This window comes from Bubalus bubalis, chromosome 24 (genome assembly GCF_019923935.1).
Source record: "Bubalus bubalis isolate 160015118507 breed Murrah chromosome 24, NDDB_SH_1, whole genome shotgun sequence".
Classification (NCBI taxonomy): Eukaryota; Metazoa; Chordata; class Mammalia; order Artiodactyla; family Bovidae; genus Bubalus; species Bubalus bubalis.
In genome coordinates, this window is record NC_059180.1 from 16,570,764 (window position 1) to 16,596,718 (window position 25,955).

The 25,955-nt window shown below is 43.7% G+C and overlaps 1 protein-coding gene across 5 annotated transcripts in view; it reads left to right on the plus strand.

The window, feature by feature from the left end:
• The window catches only part of XPO6 (exportin 6), a 106,872-nt gene that overhangs the window by 24,331 nt on the left and 56,586 nt on the right, over nucleotides 1–25,955 (plus strand). For 4 of the 5 annotated variants that reach the window (XM_044935986.2, XM_044935987.2, XM_006070557.4 and 1 more), the window contains exons 2-6: nucleotides 11,947–12,037; nucleotides 15,040–15,152; nucleotides 16,132–16,329; nucleotides 19,748–19,907; nucleotides 21,858–21,935. In XM_044935986.2, the coding sequence (XP_044791921.2) occupies nucleotides 11,947–12,037; nucleotides 15,040–15,152; nucleotides 16,132–16,329; nucleotides 19,748–19,907; nucleotides 21,858–21,935 (640 nt within the window). The remainder of the gene's footprint in view (nucleotides 1–11,946; nucleotides 12,038–15,039; nucleotides 15,153–16,131; nucleotides 16,330–19,747; nucleotides 19,908–21,857; nucleotides 21,936–25,955) is intronic. The other variant, XM_044935988.2, reaches the window with a different exon arrangement.

Here is a 25,955-nt window from a genome sequence, read left to right on the forward strand (position 1 = left end):
TCAAAGGGCTGGAGGCACAGAATCAGTAGAGTTTCAGTATTACAGTAGCTTTCCATATTGTAAAAGTTACAGCTTTACAAAGCTTTAAACAAAATCACAGTCATGAGTACCAAGCTTATTCTTGAAAGTAAAACTTAAAAGACAGCTGCAGAGACTAGTAGTGCTGTGCGGAACCCAGCACCCAGGAGAGTCCCTGGCCGAGAGAGCGCTCTTAGCAGAGCACATGGTGTCTTCTTTCCTGGTGGCTCGTGGTCATCTGTGGTGACGGGAGGAGCATTTAGAGCCCCCAGCCAGGAAGCGTCACTTCCTACCGAGCGCACATCTCTGCTTGTGCAGCAGCATCATGCTTCCTGCAGCACGCAGCACCCTCAGGTCCTCCGGCAGCTGCTCTCACGGCCATCGTGGTTTAGGTTGTGTGGGATACATCAGCACTGTTGGGCAGTTGTCAGTGGTACTTTGAGAGCCTTAAAGTAACGTGACTGATTGTAAATTAAGAATTACAGTATTAAGGTGGTGCAGGGTGTATTGAGAGGGACAAGCTGACGACAACTTAGGGGACTTTGTCTTTATAAAAGCAAATCCAAACGTGGAGGGTGGGCTGAGAGTAACGTATAGTGAGAGAGGGATAACTATATTAGCTAACATTTACATAGTGCTTTATCATCAACTTCCCTGGTGGCTCAGACAGTAAAGAATCTGCTTGCAATGCAGGAGATCTGGGTTCGATCCGTGGGTTGGGAAGATCCTCTGGCGAAGGGAATGGCAAACCCACTCCAGTATTCTTGCCTGGAGAATTCCATGGACGGAGGAGCCTGGCGGGCAACAGTCCATGGGGGTTGCAAAGAGTCAAACACACTGAACAATTTAACGCTTTGCATTTTCCTTTTATCATCAACTGCATGACACATACCTGATTGCATTTAGTCCAAGGATGCTTGTCCAGCAGCTTGCAGGATTTGCCCAAAGTCACGTAGGCTGTACTCTGGAGCGGGGGCTGCCTCTCACCGGGCATCTTCTCTGGGGCCAGGGACCTCTCAGTGTTAGCACTGGCTCGCCTGAAGCCTGCTCAGTCATTTCTCATGTATAGAGCTCCTTTTCTGTGTCCCTTCATTCCTGCTTTGGTGCCCATTGGGGGATTGTTGTCTGTACCCGAGGTGGGAGTTGTACTGGAGCACATTCTTCTGGGCTCTGTCTCCCTCCTCACTTTTTTTCCTTCCCACAGGAGAGACTGATCACTGATTTGTTTATGATGAGTGAGTGGTGGGGGGAGCCTAGCAACATGGCCCGCATCTACCGGGTAGAAAGTCATTGCATCAAAACTGCCCAGCTTTCAAGCCTTTTACCTGCCTCCCCACAGGAGAAGCTCATGTTGCTCTGTGTCCTGCCTTCCTGTCGTGGCTGGACCTGGGCAGGCCAGGACAGTTCAGAACAGGAAGGAGGCTGCAGCTTTGCCCATCCTGAGGAGGACATTAGACTTTGATCTGTACGTTGCCTCTTGAGATTATATATCAATGGATAGAACTAGGGTGAGGGAAAGGAAGTGATTATGCTCTCCCAGATTCCAGCACTCTGTAATACAGCCTGGAGATGTTTGCCAAAATTTCAAACGTTATTTTAACTGTTATTTAAAAAGCCAGTTCTGTTCCAGAGTAATTTAGGAGGCATGTGGTATGGGTTTTGCAGGAGACTTGCTCCTAAAAAGTTCCGGTGGCAACAGCAGTGAGATGGAATCGGTTAGGTTGGAGCTGCAGTGGTAATTGTGATTCACGCTTGCCGCCTGTTTTTACGGTGGCTCGTCAGCCCCTCACCCATCCACTTCCTGGTTTCATCGGAGGCAGGGTAACACCCGGTCATTCAGCATCCCTCCAGCTCCTGGAGCAGAACACCTCTGCGCTTGTTAAAGGGGTAGAGGAGCTACGGCTGGGAAGGGACTCTGGTGGCCCTGCCCGGTGACTTGACCAGTAGCTGGCCGACTTTGGGCAAGATTCTCTCTCTGAGCTTTATTTTCCTGATCTATAAAAGGAGGTTGACTTGCTGTTCTTTGGGGTTTGTTTTATTTCTCTCTTAAGATTCCATGGTCCTGATTTAGGAATTCTTGGTAACGTGCCTTGTGTTAAAATGTGCTCAGTGAGTATCTTTTAACTGACTCCACATGCAGATGTAAACATTTGTCCTCCTGGGATATGTACCTGGGAAAGAGAAGCAGATGGGATTGTGAAGAGAGAGCCTAGTCTTGGCTGTATTACTTATTTATTTTAGACAGTTTGTTGCAGAATAACTATTTTTATCATTTGCTTTTTTGGCTGTCTAATTAAAGCCTTCTGACTAGAATATAGATAAATAACAATATAAATTGTATGTATTTTAGCTTCTAGTGGGATGTGGTTCTTGTCCAACCAGCAGATGCAAAATTTTTAATGTCTGACCTAGGTATTATCCTTTTTCAGAAACAGTGTGAGATAATAAATCTGGCATCTGAGAAAGTAAAATAATTTCTTCCCTTATTGTATTCTCTTCTCACTTTTTCTTTCCTCTTTGACCAGCTAACTTGGAGCAATGTGGAGCAAGATGGAGCGTACCAATCCAACAGACGAGATTTTAAAAAACTTTATTTGGAAAAATTTCTAACTGACAGAAATCTGGCAAAGAGAGAGTAGTGCCAGGAACACTCTTAACACTCTTTCTACAAACTCACCTTTTGTTAACATTTTGCTGTGTTTGCTTTATTATTTGCACTTCTTCTCTGTGTGTATCTAGTATATATGTGTATATATGCATATACATACACACACATGATATTTCTGAATCATTTGAGAGTAAGTTGCCTGTGCCATGGTCCATTGCCCCTATATAGTGTATTTCCTAATAGAAATATTCTCTTACATAACCATGGTGCAGCTGTCAACTTTAATTTAACATCGATTCAGTAGTTTTATCTGGTCTACCATCTGTATTCCAGTTTTGTCAGTTTGCCAAATTAAGTTCTTTATAGTCTTTTTCCCCCCCTCCAGTACAGTATCTAGTCTAGAATCAGGTATGAGTTACTTGTGATGACTCTGTGGTTTTCTTTAGATTTGCTGGACATTTTTGAAACCAGTGCACCTGTCCATTCGTAGCTAATTGGTGCCTCTTTTTTTTATAGCTTGTCCAGTAGTACAGGGATAAGGTTTTCTGGACATAAAACACACTGTCTTTTGGGTACGAGATGTTTCCTCTAATTGGTCCCCGTGGGGACAGAATACACTGCTTTGACTTCTCGTGACCGCGGTGGGACCAGTTGGGCTTCCTGGCCCAGACGCTGGGCTGTCATACTGCTCCTCACTCCTAGTCCTCAGCTGTCAACAGAGCCCTTTGTTCATGGAAGAAACAGAATCTGACTGGGCACTTTCTGCAGACCCAAGAAATACTGGGACCGGGAGAAGGGGATGTCTTGTTGTTGATCAACTTTATGGTAGATTTAGACTAAAGCAGAAAGGTGCCTTTTAATGGTTAGAAATATGTTTAGATGTAGCCACAGTATATGTTTTAATCAAATATTAAGTATCTGCATGATGATCTCATACAAAGTTATGTCTGTAGTTACTCTCAAAGGGCAAGTATCATTCAGATTTAAGCTGTAGGCGAGACAGCCAGGAGCCTTTGTAGGCACATGTATAACTTCAGTAGTTAGTTGCAGACACATGTTGATAGAGTTGTGATAAGTACATCTGCCTGGGCTTTGTTTTCCCAGAACATGGTGTGGTGCTCCCTGTATTTCCATCAGTAGAATACATGTCCCGCTCCCCCCCAAGCCCTGCCCTGCAACTTCTGTATATAAATTACTTCACTATGTATCTGTTGCCTCAGCATTCAACAGCCCAAGTGTTAGACTTTGAAGATTCAACTGGTTTCACCAGTTTGCTTTTAGAGAAATAAAATAGGTTTTCTAGTTCACCGTGGTTTGTTTAGTCTGTGTCTCAATCTGCAGACACTGTCGTGTAAAAAACAAAGAGCAGTGATGGGAAGGGTGAGAAGCCTTGTTCTGCGCACCCTTCTCCTGCCCGGGTCTTCCCTGGTGTGTGTCTTGGCGTTTTGAACTGCCTGCAGGACGGGATGGACGGATGGATGTCACATTGATTTCCATTGTGTGTTATTTTAAGCTTCGCATTTCATCTCATGTTTATATGCAGGCCTAAAGGCCAAGGAGCTTTTCCCTCATCAGTTTTCTTTGCACTGGTGAAGGGTGCAGGGAAGAATGTGAATTTTCTTTTGAGAGTTTAGACATCCGTGGTAATCCTCTTAGCTTCCAGAGTTTACATGAGGTTGAATTTCTTTGCTAATGAAATCTCTTATTAACACACCAGGTGTCTTTTGCATACTTTTTATTTTTAACCTTGGTCAGCAGTTAGTATAGAATCACTTTTTTCCAGAACCTTCTTTAGATAGAAGCAACTGGAGTAGTAAAATGTTCTGGATCTGCTGTATGCTTGCCCTCATATTTAGGTTTACTATCCAGGAAGCATCAGCCTGAGTACAGAAGGCTCATGTGATTCATGTCATTGATGAATAGACAAAATGTAGCTCTTGGCAAAGGTGACGAAAAGCTTGATTAACAACCTTCTTTTAAAGAAAGAGTCATTTTTTTTTTCCAGTACCAATTTTATAAAAAGGTTATGCTTTACAGAGGGGTGTTCTAGAGGCACTTAAGGTAAAACATTGCAGATTAATCAGGATTTGAGAAAACTGTCATCTAGGTGTCTTGTCTTAGGAGACAAAGTATCAGTCTCAGTGTTTTTACGATAAATTGTTAGCAATCTCCTGGTTTTCAGAACCTAATCATTGAGTGCTTGTGAGCAAAAGTCATTATGATCAGAGTTCTTCAAAGGGGGAAATTAAAGCACAGTTACATGTATCTTGAATTTGGAAGAATTACCATTATTCCTGAGAAACAAAAACTGGTATCAACAGTCTACTTGTTCATTTTACTCCCCTGAATTCGGTCTGTAAGGTAGTTGAGTGCCAGTCCATACTGGCTTCCCTGTGGCTTAGATGGTAAAGAATCTGCCTGCAATGCGGGAAACCAGATTCTGTCCCTGGGTTGAGAAGATCCCCTGGAGAAGGGAATGGCAACCCACTCCAGGACTCTTGCCTGGTGAATCCCACGGACAGAGGAGCCTGGTGGGCTACAGTCCACGGGGTCGGAGACGACTCGGCGACTGACGCTACTACTGCCACCGCACGGGCCGTCACAGGAAGTAGGAACGTATTGGGCAGAACCTCTTTCCAGACAGTTTTATGTTCTCATTAGAGGAAGAGGCCTGGCGTCTATGAATTATTAACAGGTAGAGATGTGACTTCACCTCCTTCCTTTATTCCTGGCATTATGTTTACTACATGCTTTACACAGATTATTTTCTTTAATCCTCGGAACAACCCCATGAGTTCGGTTTTCTTATTATTCCCAGTTGTGCGTAAGAGGAGAAAGAGTGACAGGTTAAATAACTAGGCCGAGGTTGAGGTGTGTTCTGATTTGAACCCCGAGGAACCCGACACCAGAGCTTGTGCTCTTTAATGGTTCCAATCTGAAGTGAGCAGAGAACATGGCCATGGGCAAAATTCTGTGATAACCGCTTACAAGGAAATACAGAAGATGAAAACAAGCGAGGGATCTGTACTGAAAACTTCATAAGAAATTTCATGAAGGTTGAACTGTGAATTGCTGTGCGTACGTGCTAAGTTGTGCATACGTGCTAAGTTGCTTCAGTTTTCTCTGGCCCTGTGTGACCCTATGGACTGTAGCCTGTCAGGCTCGTCTGTCCATGGGATTCTCCAGGCAAGAGTACTAGAGAGGGTTGCCATGCCCCTCTTCAGGGGATCTTCCTGACCCAGAGATCCTACTCGAGTCTCTGATATCTCCTGCATTGGCAGGCGAGTTCTTCACCACTAGCGCCACCTGACCAAGGAGCAAATGCAGGATGGGAATAGCTATTTGTTCTGGAGACCATGAGTATTCAGACCAGAGTGACGACTTCCTGTGCTGAGTAACAGTGAATCAGGCATAGGCATGCTTTCCTCCTAGTAAACGTCTGCATTCTTCAAATCCCTAAGTATTTTGTCATCTCTGTGAAGCTTTCCTTGTGTCTCTCAGAGTTCTGTTTGGGCTCCTAAAGCTATTTATCCATATGTCACTATTGTAGGATATAAAGCATCATATTCTACATCTCCCCGCCCCCCCCTCCCCCCCACCGGCCCCATAGTCTCTACCCTCGCCCCCTGCCCCGCCTGGGCTCCCCAGGCCATCTCCAGTTCTGGGAAGTCAAGGACAGTCTTTTGTATCTCAAGGACCTAATGCAGTATTCGTAACTTAGTGAATATTGAGATTGTTTCTTGAAGAGTTAACTGAACATCTCAGTTGGTCCAGATATAAAGTCTCTTGAAAGCTAGATTTAGGTTAACTGGGGCAGAAAATGGCTATTTAGAAGCATTTATCTGGTAGTGAAGTACAGATGGAATTGGAATTGGGAAAACTGACATCAGGATGACTAGGTAAAAAGTTCCAGTAATCTAGGCAGGAGGGGGTTAGGGCCTGGTAGAAGTGGAAGTGGGGAAGAGTCAGAAGATTTCTAATTATGTGGACCTTCCCCTTCTCTCAATTTTTTTTTTTATAAGTTTTTAGGTAATTGTGAGTCTTGGTTGACTTAATAAATAAATCAGTCATATAGTCTGTGAATTGCTAGACCATGAGCAGTGCCATAAAAAAGCAGATAAAGTTAAGGCAGGAACAGTTGAAAGCTCCACTTGGCAGATTTTAACTCTTTCTGGGACAGAAAAGATTTTTTTAGATATGTGCATAGGTCTCCACGAGTGTATTATGAGCCACATTTAATTCACCATCCTGTATAAATTTGCTGTTGAGGGAAGTCTAAGGGAAATACAGACTTAATGGGATTGTAACTTTCTGTTGTCATCCTTGCAGCTTTGAGGAGAAATAGGTTGATTCTTAGGAATTTAGGAGTCTCATGCTTAGACTTCATCTCTGGGTCCCCAGACTGCTCTTAATAATTGTGCTATTAGAGGAAAAAACACAGTTTCTAAAATCAGAGTCTGCAGACACCAACCTGAATGTTAAAAATAAGTATTCCTTTTAAGTTTCAAAACTTGTGTGTATGTACTTACAAAGTGCATAAAGCGGTCATCCTTGTGTAACTTTCAGATCGAGAAAATAGAATATTACCAGCATCCCAGAATCCCTCCTCCCCAAAGGCTAATAATCACTCTTCTGATTATAGGGCTTCCCAGGTGGCTCAGTGGTAAAGAACCTGCCTGCTAATGCAGGAGACCCAAGAGACATGGGTTCGATCCCTGGGTTGGGAAGATCCCCTGGAGTAGCAAATGGCAACCCACTCCAGTATTCTTGCCTGGAAAATTCCATGGACAGAGAAGCCTGGCAGGCTATAGTTGATGGGGTCTCAGAGTCGGACGCGACTGAGCACGCATGCATTCTGTAACACCATGGATTTGTTTTGCTCATTTTTAAAAGTTAGCATAAAACAAATAATGAAGGTTGGATGCGTCTTGGCTTCTTTCATTCAGCTTTGTTTGTGAAACTTACCTATGTTGTTGTATGAAGCAATATTCATTCGTTTCTACTGTTATAACATCTTCCTGATGAATAAACCACAACTTATCCATCCCACTAGTGGTGGACATTGGGTTCTTTGGACTCTTTGGATATTATGAATAGTGGTATTGTGAACATTTGTGTACATTTCGTGGGGTACAGATTTCTGTTGGCTATATTGTCAAGGAGTAGAATTACAGGGTCATAAAGTACGCATGTGTTCATTTTCCAAAATGGTTATACCGGTTTATAGTCCCACCAGCAGCATCTTCAGCAATACCTGTTACTGTCTTTTAAACTTTAGCCGTTCTAATAGATTTGTGGCATTATATTGTTTTAAAATTTACATTTCTATGATGACTAATGAGGTTGAGTACTTGTTCTATGTATCAGCTTTTGGAGTATCCTCTTTTATAACTGTTAGCCTGTTGAAAAAAATTGAGTCATTTATCTTTTCCTGATTGATTTGTAGCAGTTATTTTATGCTGTTACCCATATTGATGATACCTTTTTCCATTTTGTGGCTTTCTTTTACACTCTCTTCATGGTGCCATTTGATGACCATTTCCATTTACCAGTCTTTTTCTTTGTGTTTAGTGTTTTCAACAGTTTTTTCCCTACCCCGAGGTCATGAGGATGATCTATATTTTCTAGAAGCTTTATTGTTTTACCTCTTATATTTTATACCTGCATGTAACTGAAATTTTATTGTGTGTGGAATGTGCCTTGCTTGTTTTTTAGCTGACCTCGGTTTTTTGTTCTGTTAAGATCTGGGTCTTAAATTGTGTCCAGGATGGGAAGCAGTCAGGTGTGTCTGAAATCTGAATGTTCTTCGTCAGTTAATCAGTGCAGTGCTTGGATAGCCTTTGGGAATTGAAACCTTTCTTCCTACCACATCAGGGTGCTTGGTTTTGTTTTATTTCTTTGTCCTTTTATTACTTGAAAGTGTAGTCTCATGTGCTTACTTATCACTAATTTCTTAACCCATTGCTGTCTGAATTCTGGCTTCACTACCTGCTTAAAACAACTGGCAAGGGGTCCACTGGCCATCTTGCCAGTTAGGGATAGTTCTCCAATATCCCTTCAACCATTTGCAGGTCTTGAATGTTGTCCTTTATATCTCTGTTCTGACTGTGTGACCCTAGTAAAGTCGCAACCTCCTTTCCTTCCCCTCAAAATAGTTGTGTTTTGAAATCCAGTTAGAAAAGCCCCACTAAACTAAATATGTTTGGGACAAACCCCTTAGGGCATGAATCTCCAGTTTCACAGGAGGCCTAAGTACTTCTGTTGTTTTGCTTTGGTCTGCTTTCATTTGGTATCTGGGACTAAATAAAAACGGGAATTAGATAGCTCCTAGGAGTTTACCCAGCAGCTTAACATGGAGCGTTTCATTTGATCCTCTTAACACCCTGTAGGGTAGGTATCCCTTTTGCAGTTAGAAAAGTGATTGAAAATGCAGACAGCACGTTATTTGTCCTTGTTGAGAAATTCCCGGTGACGGCACTGGGTTACTAGGTTTTGGAGGTTTCCGTTTTCACAGAGCGACCGTCATTGGTTAAGAAGCACATGCTATGGTTTGGTGGGTGCTCATCTTTCCCCTTTCTGTGGGAGTGTTAGCTTCTTTGGTTGGAGCTGTGAGGAGGGTGGGTGTGATGGGACTGGAGTGGAGACAGAGATGGATTTTCTGTGGAGGCAGAAACTTGCTTCAGCAGCCTTTGATATATGGCCAGTGATTGTCAAGTTCATGAACTTCTGCCTCAAGAACCCATCTGAAATAAATCTTGACAGCCTGAATGTGATGAGTTCAAGATTTTTCGAGTCTACGCTGGTGTGGTTCACCGTAAGAAGAAGTTGTGGAGGGACTCCCTGGTGGTCCAGTGGTTAAGACTCCACGCTTCCACTGCAGGGGGCCCAGGTTTTATCCCTGGTAAAGACCCCACAAGCTGCGTGCTTCGGCCAAAAAGTAAAAAATCACTTGTGGAGCAGGTGTGACTTGAAGATGTGTCTTTAGTGTTCAGGAACTTATTTTGGCTCCAGAAAACTATTGATTTATTTTAGCTAAATAGCTGGCTTTTTTTAGTTCAAGAAATATGTCTTGATTTATGGTTATTTTTTTTTTTTGCCAAAAAGTTACTTTAACATAGATTTTCCTTTGGTTCTTTCAAATCTTCTCACAAACTTTTAAAAACGGAAAATCATTTTTTCAGATGAAATGGCACACCAAGTTGATCTATGAAGCAGACCAAAGCATTCTTTTTATTTATATAAATTCATTTTGAAATTTGAATTTATAACACTTAGAAAATCTGCCAGTAAGAACAGTGAGGCCGTTTTGATCAGCACACACACACACACACACACACACACACACACACACACACATTGCAGTCTTATTTCTGTCCCACATTCTGGTTATTTCTGCATTAAAAAATTGTGTAGTTTAGAATTAAGCAGCTTGCAATCCAGTAATTTTTCTTGGTTGAACTGATGTATTGGTTTGAAAAAGGAATAGAGGGCTAATACTTATCGTGAAATTCAGACAAGAAAGTCCTTCAGATTCACAAGTGCTAGAGCCGTTGAGCAGTAATCCATCACTCCACATGTCAGAGCTCGCTGTCACTGCATGGCTGTCCGCATGACCACAGCACGGGAGGGACAGCTGTGCCTGGCACTGCTTGATCGTGACCCCGTGTGCTGTACGGCGTGTTTACATGTGCTGGTTGCTGTAGATGGGCTGATACAGCCCGATTCAGCCTGTATCATTAGTATCAGTCCTAAGAAGTGCTGGTTCACCCACAGAAATGGCCCAAGTTCTTCAGTCTCCTCAAAAGCCAGTTACCAAGTAGAGGCCCCTGCTAATACTACAGTTTGATACATGACACATTTGAATGTGGACTTATTTTAAATGCAGTTTTTAGACAAATATCTATTTGTTTGGCTGTGATGGGTCTTATTTGCGGCAGGTGGGATCTTCTGTCGTGGCACACAGACTCTCTAGCTGTGATACAAGGGCTCCAGAGCCCACGGGCTCAGTAGTTGGCGACCCAAGGGCCGGCAGCAGAATCTTAGTTCCCTGACTAGGGATCACACCTGTGTTCCCTGCATTGCAAGGTGTATTCTTTACCACTGGACCACCAGGAAAGTTCCCTTAAAATGCAGTTTTAATGGTCAGCTCTCACTCTGGAGGTAGTGGAGAGGATATGGGGAAGGTGGGTGGAAAGGAGGACATTAATAGACGATTAAGAAATCAAAACTGCTGTAGTCTCCTGATCATCTCATGGTAGATTAATGCCAGTGAAGATTCACAAAGGGCCTGCCAGCGCTCACCTTGTCATAGACTGGTTATGTGAGGCGTGTTGACTCAAGTTCATTGCTGTGCTTGATGTTCCTGCCTTCAGTAAGAGAAGAGGAAGTGGGTTTGGGGTTCCGCATGGAAAAGGGAGAGGAGGAGCCCTGGGGGAGCCTTGGGCCCCTCTCTTCTCATTCTCCACTGGAATGGTTCAGCTGAGAGTAGGGCTCTCTGTGGGTCTGTGGTTGGGAGGTGCTCTTATTTTGAGTCCTTGCTCTGCTTGGCTCTTAGCTGCACCTTAATCTCTGTTGGCTGCTCATGTGAGATTGAGAGTTGAGGGATCATGTTTGGCTCCTGAAGTCCCTTTGAAAACCCCCAGAAATCCATGCGGCAGTTTGACTACAGTTGTTCTGAGTCAGAATATGGCCAGTAGTCTCTGGTGGCTCATATTACGGTAAAGAATCCACCTGCAATGAGGGAGACCCAGGTTTGAGTCCTGGGTCAGGAACATCCCCTGGAGAAGGGAATGGCTACCTACTCTAGTATTCTTGCCTGGAGAATGTCATGGACAGAGGAACCTGGCGGGCTGCAGTCCATGGAGTCTCAAAGAGTTGGACACAGCTGAGCGACTATCTCTAACGCACGCTATTCAGACATGGGGCAGATATATTGTTGACGGATGGTCTATAAAGCACCCTAACCTCCCTGAATCTCTTCACTCTACCTGTTCAGTCTAAAATAAATCAGGGACTGTTAATTTGCTTTTAATATGTTTCCAGAATTAAATTTTAAATTATTGTTCCCTTTTTCCTTAGCATAAATAATTGAAAATTAATTGCACAGTAGCATGAATATATACAGTAGTCTAAAGCTTTGGGCACTGAGCCAAGTGGGAAATTCCCTGCAATTTTTCTGGCTTATATCATGCATCTGAAGAATGTTGACAAGATGTTTTGAGGAAGTAAATTACTATGACTGTTGAATGTGACCTGCACGGAACTGAGGAGCATAGAACTGAAAATACAGTGGCTGATTTTTTTTCAAATTCCTTTGTTAGGCATCTGAAGAAGCCTCTCTCAGGGCATTGGAAAGTCTGATGACAGAGTTTTTCCATGACTGTACAACCAATGAAAGGAAACGTGAGATAGGTAAGTGGAGTATTGAATTGTAAAGAGTCATTTATAATGAACAGACCCCAGAGGGCAGGAATGAGTTGGTACTCTCAACTGGTCAAGCCTGAATCTTTCCCCTTGAGTTCTGGCTTGTTTTTGCTCCATTCCTGCTGGTCAGTGACTGGTGGGGTCTATAAACCTAGCTGCAATGGATGTAGTCAGCAGAGCTCACTTTAATCCAGAGTGATGGATTTTCTTTCCTTTGGCCATATGTGGAAACCCTTTCTCCTGCTTTGCTCTTGATTTCAGCAGTGTTGAACTTTTACAAGAAGTCTGTGATTTAATTAAAAAAAAAAATCTCATAAAAAGCATTAAAACAATCATACTTTCGATGTGTAGAAGTCTAGCTGAAATCTTACCTAGTGCCCAGAGATCCTTTAACGGGTGTTACCTCCAGTTCTTGCTTTTTCCTTATCGCCACTGTTATTCCTCTCCTTCTGCAACTTTTGTTGAACAGAAGCTTCAAACAACAGAGAGATGTACGTATGATAACTTCAGGTCTTCTGGGAATCTCAGCGCCTTCTAGAACCTCTTTCTGAATTTTATATTCATCTACATGTACGATATTCATTAAAGCATGCTGTACATTAGAAGGGTATTCAAGTGTGAGATCTCTGCTTCAGAGCCATGCTGTACTTTGGTCCTAGAGTAGTCTTTCTCTCTGTGTCTCCAAGTCCTGAACTTGAAGATGAAAACTGTTTTTCCTGATCCAAACCGGCAGGCCTGCCCCTGCATGTCTGGCTGCTTTGCACTGACCTTCATTGCTTTCACTTCCTTGGAGGCCTTTTTCTGTGTTTGCAGGTCTCTGTAGAGCCATTTCTCTGGCCCATGTGGCTTCTCTAAGTTATGTTAGCCAGCTAAGTGGTATGGCCGATTTCTGCCTTTGGTCCAAAGCTTGATTAGGGTTAGGATTTTCAGGTGGCCAGTCAGTAAAGCTTTGGCTGCAGCATCCTTTGAGCATCACATCAGCTCCTGGGGGATGCACCTTCTTATCGCTTTTCAATTTAAACGTGGTGGTCTCTTTTGGACCTCCCCTGTATATGCCTTTCTCTTCTAAGGGAGTGTGCTATAGGGAACCAGAGCATTTCTCAGTGGGGGATACTGACAGAAGCTGGGCCCAGTGGATGATCAGGCATCTGGCTCAGAAGACCCTCTTTGCTTGCTCCCCTAGGTTCCCTTATTACTCAGTTGTGTTGATGCAACTCCTGCTCCCAGAGTGAGCCCCTTATTAGTTTTATGCTACCAAAGTACTTATAGTAAAAACATCGTTGGTGATTTTTACCAAAGGAGGTGAAGGATCTTTCCCTTAAATTAATCTGTTATATATTCCAACACAGATTTCTCTGTAGTCCTGTTTTTAGCTTATAATGGACATGCTTTTGTTTTTCTCTTAAATTTCAGTTTGCAGTGCAAATGTTATTCATCTTCAGTGTTCATGCATTAAAAGTGGTATCATTTTAGCATGTTTGTATTCTAATCTGATTTTAAAGTAGTTTTAAATAACCAGATGCTACAAATGTCTAATTTAAATGCTGGCTAAGGGGAATCCGGGGGCTCAGTAACAGGCATGCCTTAGTTCAGTTCTCTTTGTACCTAGTCTGCGTAGCTTTATTTGAGTGTGTGGGCTGGAACCACTTCTTGCTTCTTTTTTGATATGTTAGAATAAATAACAGTCTTTCCATGCTAAGTGGGGAAAAGGAGGGAGACCTTTTATTATAGGGGGCCCACCCATCCTCCACCAGAAATGTGTTATTAGTGCTTTAGAGACAGAGCTGATAGCAGGGAGCCTCTGGAGACAGATTGGTCATTTTTAAAAGTGGAGAAGGCTGAAGCATCAAAGAGGAGCAGGGATTCACTTGGGCTTAGACTCAGCGGGTTAGTGATAGAGTCTAGAACAGAGCCCAGAGCTCCTCATTTCCAGTCAGAGGTTATTGTCTCTGGTTGGACTTCACCTCTGGGGTACATGGAAGGTTTGCCTGATTATTGTAAGAAGGCACCATACGCTTGCTTCTCTGGGATTTGTAATGGGACTACCCTGGTGCATTTAGCCTCAGTGGTGGGGTGCTGGCAGAGCAGTGACTGTAGGATCAGGATGGGCTGCTGTGCTCGCTGCTTTTCCAGGGGATTTTGAGAATCTCTCGGGGTCATTGCCTTTGTATTTGTACCCACTTCGTGTTATATTTTATGACACACGCAGCATAAAATATGACTTCTGGGCAGCATGTCTCGAAGCATGGTGATAGACTCTTAATGGTGCCGTCTGTCCAGCAGCCTCAGGAGGAAGAAAACCATTTCCAAGTGATTTGAGGTAGACAGGGTTCCTGGAAACTCCCATGGTTGCTACTCTTTATTACTGACTTCCAACTCTTTGGGTGGTGTTTTAAAATAAAACCAACTCATATGAAGGGAGTTAGCCGTCTTGAATTGTCTTCCATTTTTTCCAATGCTGTATTTATAACATTAGTCTTAATTTTTCTTTTCTTATTCTAGCTGTCATTGTGTGTGTGTAATTGTATGTAAGAATAGTGTTGAGTGAGTGGCGTGGATATATCTATCTTATCTATCTTTCTATCTGTCTAGATATATGTGTGTATAGCTGTACCCCAGAGGAAGTAAGTTACCAATCAGCCATCATTTATAAGGCAAAAATGATATTCTTATAGTTATCTATCCGCTCATTAGGTTAAGCACTTCAACAGTGAAAGTTTCTCTGCCTAAGAAAGTGTCCATAGCTAGGTTATTTATTGGTATTTTAGACTCAGTGTTCATGGTCACCTCAGGGTCAGAAAAATATTGTACGCTTTGTCCTTTCTATCTTGAAGAGTCAGCTGGATATTGTAGTGTTTTTTTTTTTTTTTTTTTTTTGGTGTCATTGCTTTGTGTGGAGAGAGGCATTTAAAAAAATAATAAGACAACCCAGCCTTGTATTAATTTCATGTATTTTCATAGCTTTTTTTGTTGCTGTTTAACTTTTCCAGAGGAACTTCTTAATAACTTTGCTCAGCAAATAGGAGCCTGGAGATTCTGCCTGTATTTTCTCTCCAGCACTAGGAATGACTATGTAATGATGTACAGTTTAACGGTTTTTGAGGTAAGTTGTCAGATACTTCTACACTATTCTGAAGAGTCTTTTGTGGTCACATTGCCTTGTCCTTGGCGCTGGACTTCACCTTTGATGTGTACATGGTTGGGAAGTAAGCGCAGGGACTTCTTCCCACGTGCTGCCTTTGTCAGGATTCTCTCTCCTTGACTCCAGAAGGTAAGATGGGGTAAGGCTGGGAGGTCTTCTGTCGTATAGTATAATTTTCTCTTCCTTGTTATTATTTAAAAGAGATAATGAAAGAAAAGCAGTTTGGGAGGAGGGGTGTTACCATTATACCATCCCAACCACAGAAATCTTCATTTATGTCAACTCTCTTCCAATCGTTGTCTTCCAGTGCATACTTTTAAAAAAATGTGATTATGAGATCACATTGCTCATGCCACATGCACTCGGCCCCTCCCTCCCTACACTTGCCTTTATGTGATATTCCTGTAAGTGGTCCTACCTTTAGTCACCAAACTGTTCTCCTGCCCCTACGTTACAGTTGTTTCTGCCATGATTTTTTAACAGAGACAATAGTGTAATCGAAAGTTTTTGTACCTGCCCTTTTTTGTTTCCATTAGATTATGTTGCCAGTTTTCCCAGAAATGAAGTTGTTGTATCATAGAATTTGAATATTTTATTATTGTCATTGCCAGATTGCTCCAAGCCTTTGTTTGAAAGCCGAGTTTCTTGTTTGAGGGAGACAGCTGCTGTGGGATGAAAGTCAGTTTGTTCTGTGTTAGGTGGTGGTGGTTTAGTTGCTAAGTCGTGTCCAACTCTTGCGACCCCATGGAGTGTAGCCTGTCAGGCTCCTCTTTCCGTGGGATTTCCCAGGCAAGAATACTTGAGTAGGTTGCTGTTTCTGTCTCCAGGGGATCTTCCCGACCCAGGGATTGAACTTGGGTCTCCTGCATTGGCAGGTGGATTCTTTACCACTTAGCCACCAGTAGATTGTTAACTTAAAAGACGTGTGCTTGTTTTTCAGAACCTGATCAATAAAATGTGGCTTGGGGTCCCGTCTCAGGATAAGATGGAAATCCGTAGCTGCCTGCCCAAACTCCTCTTGGCTCACCACAAAACCTTACCTTACTTCATCCGGAATAAGCTCTGCAAAGTGATTGTTGACATTGGCCGTCAAGATTGGCCCATGTTCTACCATGACTTTTTTACTAACATTTTACAGGTAAGGAGATACTTAGGGAAACTTGATCTTGCAAATAATTTGTTTGTAGGAGTGATTCTTTTCTGTCTGGAAGAGGCATTTTAAGACTTTTTTTAGACCTGCAGTGGTGAGGGCTCTGTGGGGTTGATTAGCTCATTCCCTTAAGCTTTGTTCTCCAGATGGGTTGTCCATTGGTGCAGTGGAGAAGGTGGGGGATGGGGAACCCCAATTGCTGTGCTAACCTCTCGTGAAATTTTGTCCAGCACATATTGGAAGCCCTGTTGGGTGCCGCTCTAGGTGTTGGGTGCCGGGATGAAGTTATAGTTTAGTGGGAAGATTGCTGTGCAAGTAATAATTACCCCACAATGTGTAACGACGGCAGTGGAGTATGCAGAGTGTGGTGGTGACACGGCATTAGACTCACGGAGCTGAGTGCTGAGTTTCCAGTGTTGCTGGTGATGCGAGGTGGTGAAGTGGTAGAATGAGAGGCTGGGCTGATGGGCAGAGCCAGGGCAGGAAGGGCCTTGCTCTCGCAGTGGGCATCGGTGTTTGATTCACAGTCCTTTCTTGAGGGCTGGGGAAAAGTTTGGAAAAGGGAGACAGTGCGGTCACAGTTTTATGCTGGAGTGACAGTTCTAGCAACAGTGTGAACTCGGGCTGGCAGAAGGGCGAGGTAGGAATGCAGGCTAGGAAGGCTGCTGCTGCAGACGCCGAGCGAGCTGAGGGGCCTGAGCCGAGCTGGGGCCTGCCTGGTGAGCCGTGGTGGGGAGCGGAGGAGGCGGAATCACGAGGCTTTGGGCAGGGACTGGGTTGTGGGGATGGGGGAGGAGGAAGCTAGACTGCCTTCCACGTTTCTGGCTCAGATGGTAGATTTTCCAGGCCAGGGGTGGAGGAGGAGGAAATGGGTTTGGATAGAAGATGGTGTGTTCAGTTTCGCAGAGAATACATTTAAGATTTGTATGTTGCTTCTGTGTCCATCAAGTGAGACCTTAGGAAATGTGGATCTGGGTTCAGGATTTGGAAATCATCAGGGAATAGGTGGGATCTAAAAGCCAAGGGGGAGATGCTTTCATTCTTTGACTCCTGTGATAAAGTTGGAAGTGTTTTTATATTATTGAGGCAGTCTTGGGTGTGCAGAAAATGGGTATCATGTACAGATTATAGCAATAACAATCTTTGAAAATTGGTTATAGTCTCAGTGACTACAGATTCAGAATTTTCCTGAACAGTACCATTTTGTAATGTTTGGCTGCTTCTCCCTACAAACCATTTGAATGATACAGCAATTAAAAAAAACAACAGCAGCATCCATCTTGCTTTTCTCAGATTGCCTCTCAAAGTGGCACAGCAGTTCTTCATTCAGTACTATTTCGTTTTGTATGGTGATTCATGTGTCTAGAGATTTATTGCATTGATATTGTAAAGAAAATTCATGTATCTATTAAAATTTTTTTTCTGAGATTAGCATTTGTTTTATTTTTGGTCTTTGTTGCTGCATGTAGGCTTTCTCTGGTTGCAGTGAGTGAGGCCTACTCTGTAGGTGATGATGTGTGGGCTCCTCATTGCCGTGGCTTCTCTTATTACCGAGCACGGGCTCTAGGGTGTTTGGGCTTCAGTAGTTGTGGCACATGGGCTTAGTTGCCCCACAGCGTATGGGAATCTTCCCGAAACAGGAATCGAACCTGTGTCCTCTGCGTTGGCAGGCAGATTATTAACCACTGGACCACTAGGAACATCCAGATGCATGCATTTAGTAAACTGTTTTCTGAATACCAGCCACGTATCAATACAAATAACTAAGCATGTCATGGGGGGATGTGCTGCTGCTGCTGCTGCTGCTGCTAAGTCGCTTCAGTCGTGTCTGACTCTGCGACCCCAGAGATGGCAGCCCACCAGGCTCCCCCATCCCTGGGATTCTCCAGGCAAGAACACTGGAGTGGCTTGCCATTTCCTTCTCCAATGTATTAAAGTGAAAAGTGAAAGTGAAGTCGCTCAGTCGTGTCTGACTCCTAGTGACCCCATGGACTGCAGCCTACCAGGCTCCTCCATCCATGGGATTTTCCAGGCAAGAGTACTGGAGTGGGGTGCCATCGCCTTCTCCAATGGGGGGATATAGTAGTGAACAAATAGCCACCTTCATGGAGTTTATAATCCCAAGGGGGAGGTGTCAGTAAGCAATAAGCAAATAATAAGCAAATAACTTCTTTCACGTAGTTAATAAAAGTATTGTGCACAAACTAAATATCGGGTGAAGAGGAGGAAATATCAGGGGTATTATTTAGAGGGGATGATCCTGAAAGCCGTTTCTGTGAAGCAGACATCTGAGCAGAAACCTGAGTGGAGGTGATGGAGGGAGTCATGTAGGCATCCAGGGAACAGGAACAGTGTTGTAGGCAGAGGGAATAACCGTGCAAAGGCCCTGAGGAGGGCAGCAGGCGGGAGCCTGGAGTTGGGGGTTAAGAGGCGAGAGGCTTGCTGGATCTCTGACACACTTGCCTTCTCTCCAAGTTGGAAAGAACTTGTGGTTACTCTCCATGTTCTCTAAGAGGGAGCCGGGAAATCCTCGGAGTTAGAAAGGACCCGGAAGGTGGGGGTCTGAGTGGTTCCCTTTGTGGGTTGGTCAGTGGTGTGTCTTGCGTGAAGCAGCAATGGAACGTGAGGCAGACAGAGAGCCGAGTCTTGTCGGCAGCAATGAGGATGGCCCCTGGCGCGAGGCAGTGCCTGCGGGATCATTTCCTTTGATGAAGAACAGACATTACCTGTGTGCCCAGGAGATTTAATTAATGATTGTAAATGAGAATTTGGAAGAGCCCTTTTAGGTCAGGTGCTCATGGAGATTCCAAAAGGGTAGCTGTCTTCCTCTCTTCCCCACTACCTCCCTCTGCCCACCCTTCATAAATGACTCCTTTCACCTCTTGCAGTCCTCATGGCTTCGAAACACCCCTTTGTGGAAGGGACATTGAACCAGGAGGTGGTGTTTTTGTTCCAAATCACCTTGACTTTTAGCAACTCCTGCCACTTCTGTGAGGCTCCATTTCTTTCCTTGTAAGATGTGAGAATTGGACTAAGTGATCTTTAAAATTCTTTCCAGTTGTCTTATTCTCTGCTTATCCTTGCATGACAACCAGTCAGTGGCATGAAAGCCATGTCAAAAACCATTGGTGCTCCATTGCTGACATTTCTGATAATGATGATAAATTTCTTCAGGTATGAGTAAACAAGATCAAACTGGTTCTGAAATCAACTTCACCATTATACCATCTTATGATTAAACCATCTGAAAGGTTGTTTTTTTTTGCCTTAGTATCCACAGGGGTCCTGAAACCAGCCCCCTGAGGATATCAAGGAACAACTGTACTTAGCTGGTTTACCATTAGTTAGCCTTCTTTGTGCCTTAATTAGCCAGACACTCTGCTCAGAGCTGACTTTTTCCTGGCAGTTGATCCAGTCCCCTGTGACAACTCCCCTTGGGCTGATCATGTTGAAGACAACTTCGGAAGAGTTGGCTTGTCCCCGTGAGGACCTCAGCGTGGCTCGGAAGGAGGAGCTGCGGAAGCTACTGCTGGACCAGGTGCAGACGGTGCTCGGGCTGCTGACAGGTGAGCGGCTGGGTGGCGCCAGGAGGCAGAGTTCTGCCTGCAGACGCCCGAGTGTGGCCCTGGAACTCAGAGTTCTTGAGCTTTAGCTATTACCGAGACGGAGCGTGAAGACAGAAAGAAGGTGATGCCGTAGTCCCAGCACCCAGCCCAGTGTCTGGCACATGGGAGGAACTAAAAAAAAATGTTTGTAATTTATTTTCCTTTTAAAGTCTCCCCTTATTTGAACCTGACAATAGCTGTGATTAATGAGATACAGACCGGGTCACAGGAAAGTGACTGAAATACTGATGACTGCATTAAAAGTAAGGCAGGTGGCAGGCACTGTATTTAAGATGATTTGAATTTAAATCACTAGAAGTTGGAGGAGGAAGATGTGAACGTTTCAAATATGGAGCAGGGAAGTGAGCCCAGGTGTGGAGTTGGAGCTCGGTGCGCCAGGTTGGAGCTGTATATGGCGTTTGTTTTGTCATCTGGTCTGTTGTACTAGAGCCTCGTGATGATGAGTGAAGAGTAACAACAAATAGAAAGCAAACTGCAGAATGAGAGAGGACGGCAAGGAAGAGAGTGGAGCCCCCCTGTGTCTTGAGGGCAGCAGGGCGAAGGCCGTGCCTGCTGACCTACTGGTGGAGCTGCGGGTTCTGAGACACCTGAGGCTCTGGGCTGTGCCAGGCGGTGAGGCCAAGCCACGCTGCTGGAGAAAATAGTGTAGGGAAGGGAAGGGTTTTATTTCTAGCTCTTTGACCCAGGCTGCTTCTTGGATGTCTAGGAACTTTATTTTTTTTGGCATGTGTTAACAGAAGTGGTTAGCATGTGGTGGGCACTTAAAATTGGTTGTCAGAGTGCTTGATTAAAAACTAAACTTGTCATTCCCCCCGCCCCCTGCCCCCTCATCCTTCCCCAGATCTCTAGGAGGAAACCCAGACCTCAGAGCATTTATTCATTCAAAGGATATTTATTGACACCCGCAATTAGATGTTAAATTTCTAAAGTTAGGGACCATGTCTGATAACTGTGTCCTACTTGTGTGGACATTGACGTTTTTGAATCATGATGTCATTCACGTATCATAAAATCGACCATTTTAAAGTGTAACCGACAGCTCAGTGGTCTTTAATGGAGTCACAAGGCTGCAGTACCAGCACGCTGTGTAGAACGTTTTCGTCACCCCCAACCCTGTTACCTCAGTGGGTTTTCCTGTTTAGACTTTTCACAAAAATGGAATCAGAATACATGATCTTTTGTGTCTGGCTTCTTTGACTTAGCATGATACGTTCAAAGTTTTCCACGTTGTAATATTAAATGTTTTGAGAACAAAATATTTTTGAAAGCTTTTATGATCTTATTATGTACCAGGTTCTGTAAGGAGATAAAAAGAGTGCTGAAACATAGTCCCTGCCCTCTTGTAGTGTGTACGCTACTAGCGGAGAAAGATAATGCGTTAAGAGTAAGAGTTATGGTAGTCATGTTTCATGTGCAGGCAAAACGGAGGAGGGAAGACTTCCTGGAGGAGGTGACAACTGAGTCAAATTCTGACAGATAGGTAGCAGTTAGTCTGGTGAAAGCTCAGGTTGGATTGGAAGGCGGAGAGCAGGTCAGAGATTGAGAAGGAGGTCACATGAGGAAGGAACAGCTAACAGTGCAGCATGATGAAGCCTGTGTGTGGGGTGCAGGTGAGGCCAGATTTGGAGAGCAAAGGCCCATGCCGAGATTGTGTGGGATGGCACTTATGTCTGGTGAGGAACATGAGAAGATTGGTGGCAGCTTTGTGGGAGAAAATACATTGAGTTTGGAATATCCGGTGGTGGTGTTCAGAAAAAGCAGCTGGAGAGAGGGACAGATTTTTAAATACTGATGTTGGATCAGAGATATCAATACATCATTTTTCTAAATCTTACTTTTATATGTTGAGGTTTATTTCTCTGTTCAACTCAGTGTCTCCTTTCTTGGCAGGTATCTTGGAGACTGTCTGGGACAAACACAGCGTGACGGCTGCCACCCCACCACCATCCCCGACCTCAGGAGAAAGTGGTATGGTCTGCAGCACACACGTGTTCCTCTTTTTAACTGCGTTCGGGGGTCTCAACAGGGTAACAAATGCTTATCTGTGCCATATACAGATGTAGATTCTTCCTTAATCTATTTTTGGCCTCTCTGCCCTTGTCCTCTGAGTAGCTGTCTTTCTTACTTCTTAGTTCCTTATAAGTACTTTCTAATATAATATTCTGAACAACATAGTTTGTTTTTCCTTGCCCATCAGGGAGATGGGACCTTCAGCTTATGACTGCTGTCCCTCCTGGCCTTTTCTTTTTCCTTTTTCTTAAATTCCTTGGCTGTGTTGTTCCTGCTGAGGTTGGTATGAACCTGTGGGCGTGACAGGTCTGCTGTGCAGGCCTGTAAGGGTCAGGTCATAGGAAGTGGGTGGCAGCCTGAAGGAGCTGGCATGAGCCTGTGAAGTGTTTTCTTCTCCATGGGCTCAGGGAAAAGTCATGTTGGTCTGGATGGATTGGGGACCAGTGTGTAGAGATCAGCACCCCTTACTTCAGTTCAGATTCATTTGATAAAGTGTGGACGTATTTGCAGTGCCCATTGAATAGTTTACTGGTGGCTTAGTATTGTCCCCAGTATTAATATCTGTTTCGAAAGTCAGAGTGCGGTTCACCTAAAAATGGCTCCTTTCAAGGATGGATGGAAAGAGGAAATTGTGTCTGAGCAGGAACTTTTAGTTTCTAAACGGCTTCTGTTTACACCAAGTGATCACAAATGCTTTTCAAGTAGAGTACATCCTGTGAAGTGCACACGCTTCTTCCTCTACTGTAAAGGTTGATGTGGCTAATGAGAAATGTTTCCTCATCTTTCTCCTCTACCTCAAGGAAATAGGCTGTTGAAATTGGACAGCTCTGAGCTCTAGCGGTTTCATGTAGCCTGTTGTTAATATGTGGAAGTTGAAATTCTTGCAGTTACTGTAGAATTGAAAATATATAGAGGTTGAATTGAAAATGTAATTGAAGTTCTGAGGACTGCTCACAGTTTACTAATTATTCCAATTCTATTTATCATACTTGGATTAAAAACTGTTAGAGTCTTTTGTCATACTTCTTAGATAAAAACTGTTCCAGAGTTCTAGAGGATATTAGAAGCCTATAAGAAATTGAATTTTATTTTTATTTGGTGGCAAACCTTCATTTTCAAAGTGGGTATCTGAGGTGACTTAGCAGATTAATATTTTGAAATATTAAATGATTAAAGAAATTGCAAAGATGGAGAGATCTGATTTTATGAATAGATACCTTGAAATCTCTTGCAATTTGGCTGATCTTAAAATTTGACCTTTTGGGAATTCCCTGGCAGTCCAGTGGTTAGGACTCTGCTCTCACTACGGAGGACCCAGGCTCAACCCCTGCTTGGTAGGATCCCATGAGCCTCAAGGTGCAGCAAAAAATAAAATCTCATTTCAATAGTAATTTGCTAAAGTCAGTTCTTTAGATGGTTGAATGCTAGCTTAGTGTCATGGCTAAGTGAATAGCAGCAGTTTACTTTAGTAAAACTTGTTTTTCTGAGATTGTTTTCCAGTACCAAAAGCTGTGAGTTTCAGTTGACTTCTTTCAGGTACATGTTCTGAGCTAACTCAGTTTATACTTTGATAGACTTATTTTCTGGAGGTCAGGTTGGGTAATATTAGATAATACAAATAATAAATGCTTGCCTAGGTTTTGTTTATGAGGTTAGGTGAAATAAGATAAGAACTCAGTTAACATTTCCATATAAATAAAACCTTAAAATATGATGCATACTTTTTGAGAGTTGCCTCTTAGGCACTATTACAGTTTTTGAAGTTTTGAATTGTAGTATTTGAGACAAAGCAAAATAATTGAGACTAGTGGGAAGATGGACCAAGGAGTTAAGTAAACTTTTAAGCCGACACACTTCCTCTTCAAGGGGAAAAAAAAGAATTACATGTTCACTTGTTAACTCTTTTTGTCTTTATGACAGTTGCAGGTGAAGTCATCAGGTCTTGCTTCACTGTTTGGGCAGTACTGATGATTTAATCAACTTCTGTTTTGCTCAACTGCCTTTGTGCCCTTAAGACCCAGTTAAGTGGTAAAACTTCTAGAAAATTCTTTAGCTCTCTTGACTATCAGTTCAATTTTATGGAGGAAATTCCTTCTGAGAAACTGTGGGGCCCAGTGAGTAGATCAGATAATTCCTAAACACACTCTGTGAGCATTCCCTGCCAGACTTTCACTGCCCTGCCCAGCTGCCTGTCAGACTTGGCCCTGTGAGCTTTTGGTCTCTTTTTTCATATGCTTTCTTGTAATACCATTTTCTGTCTGATCATTTTGAAAGAATAAAACCCAGGGACTAGTCCCTGCAACAACTACTCTTAACAGTATGGAGGTAGAAAAAGTTTCGACGAGTATATGTAGTTAATTTCTCAGAATGCTGCTGCTGCTGCTGCTAAGTCGCTTCAGTCGTGTCCGACTCTGTGCAACCCCATAGACGGCAGCCCACTAGGCTGCCCCGTCCCTGGGATTCTCCAGGCAAGAACACTGGAGTGGGTTGCCATTTCCTTCTCCAATGCATGAAAGTGAAAAGTGAAAGTGAAGTCGCTCAGTCCTGTCCGACTCTTTGCGGCCCCATGGACCGCAGCCTACTAGGCTCCTCTGTCCATGGGATTTTCCAGATAAGAGTACTGGAGTGGGGTGCCATTGCCTTCTCTGAATTTCTCAGAATAGTTCCCCCAAATTGTTGACTCATCTCCTAAACTCACCTCACCAGGCCATAATCCTGTGAAGTCAATGGTGGTTTTATAGCTCATTTACTAAAAAGGAAGCTGGGGTTCATGGTGGTGTTGGGGGGTAACTTGCCAGAGGTCACCTCACCAGTGGAGGGTTGCAGTGATGTGAACCATCATTCCAAGTTGAGGTGCACTGTCTCCTGAGTTGCTGTCTCAGTCACTGTCAGCACTTCTGCCCGCCTCCTCCTTCCTGGGTGGAGTCCTGGCTCTGACGCTTACTCAGTTTACCTTCTCTGCCCTTGGATGTGCTCGTAGAAGAGCGACGTGCTCTGGGGAGTGAGGGAGGGGAGGTGGATGTGCCCCATCTGCATGCTGCGGTTCAGCTTCCTTCTGCACTCGTGCAGCCCCAGCCCTCTTCCTTAGTTACTCTCCTCTTGTCCTCGCTTGGGGGTGGGGAAGAAGTGGCCAAAATGGAATTATATGAATACTGTAGTTTTGAACTAGCTTTGATTGTTCTGTAGTAAAAATTAAGGGGCCATATTGTCCTTGCCCACATGGTGTTTAGTTTTAAATACGTGCGTTCAGTCATGACTAAGTTGCTTCGGTCGTGTCCGTCTCTGTGCGACCCTATGGACTGTAGCCCGCCAGGCTCCTCTGTCTGTGGGGATTCTCCAGGCAAGAATAATGGAGTGGGTTGCCATGCCTTCCTCCAGGGGTCTTCCTGACCCAGGGATTGAAGCCAGATCTCTTTTGTCTTCTGCTTTGGCAGACGTGTTCTTTACCACTGGAGCCACCTGGGAAGCCCAGTTTTAAATATAGACCTGTACATATACTGTCAATGGAAAGTTTTTAGGTAAAGGTCGTAGAGAGCCTGAATTGATTGTGAGCAGTTTATACCTTCCTGTTTTTTCCCCCCAAATTCTTTACAAGTTGCACAGGTTCATGCACTTGCATATCTTCTCACCTGTAGAAAAAATGGGATTTGTTATCACAACTCTTGTGATCTTGTTTCCTCCTTCCAAGGGTTTCTTGAAAAGAGTTCCTCCCCATTTTACTGGACTGAGGCTACAGTTAGGTCAGAGGTTCTCAGTTGGGGTGGTTTTGCCCTGCAGGGGATATTTGGCATTGTGGAGAAATTTTTTTTTTTTTAAAGAAAAAGAGCATTACTGGCATCTGATGAGTGGAGGCCAGGGATGCTGGTAAATACCCTACAATACATAGAACAACAACAAAGAATTAGCCAACCTCAGATGTGAGTAGTGCCGAGGCTGAGAAACACCTAGAAAAGGTAGAACGGAATAGAAAACGTGGAA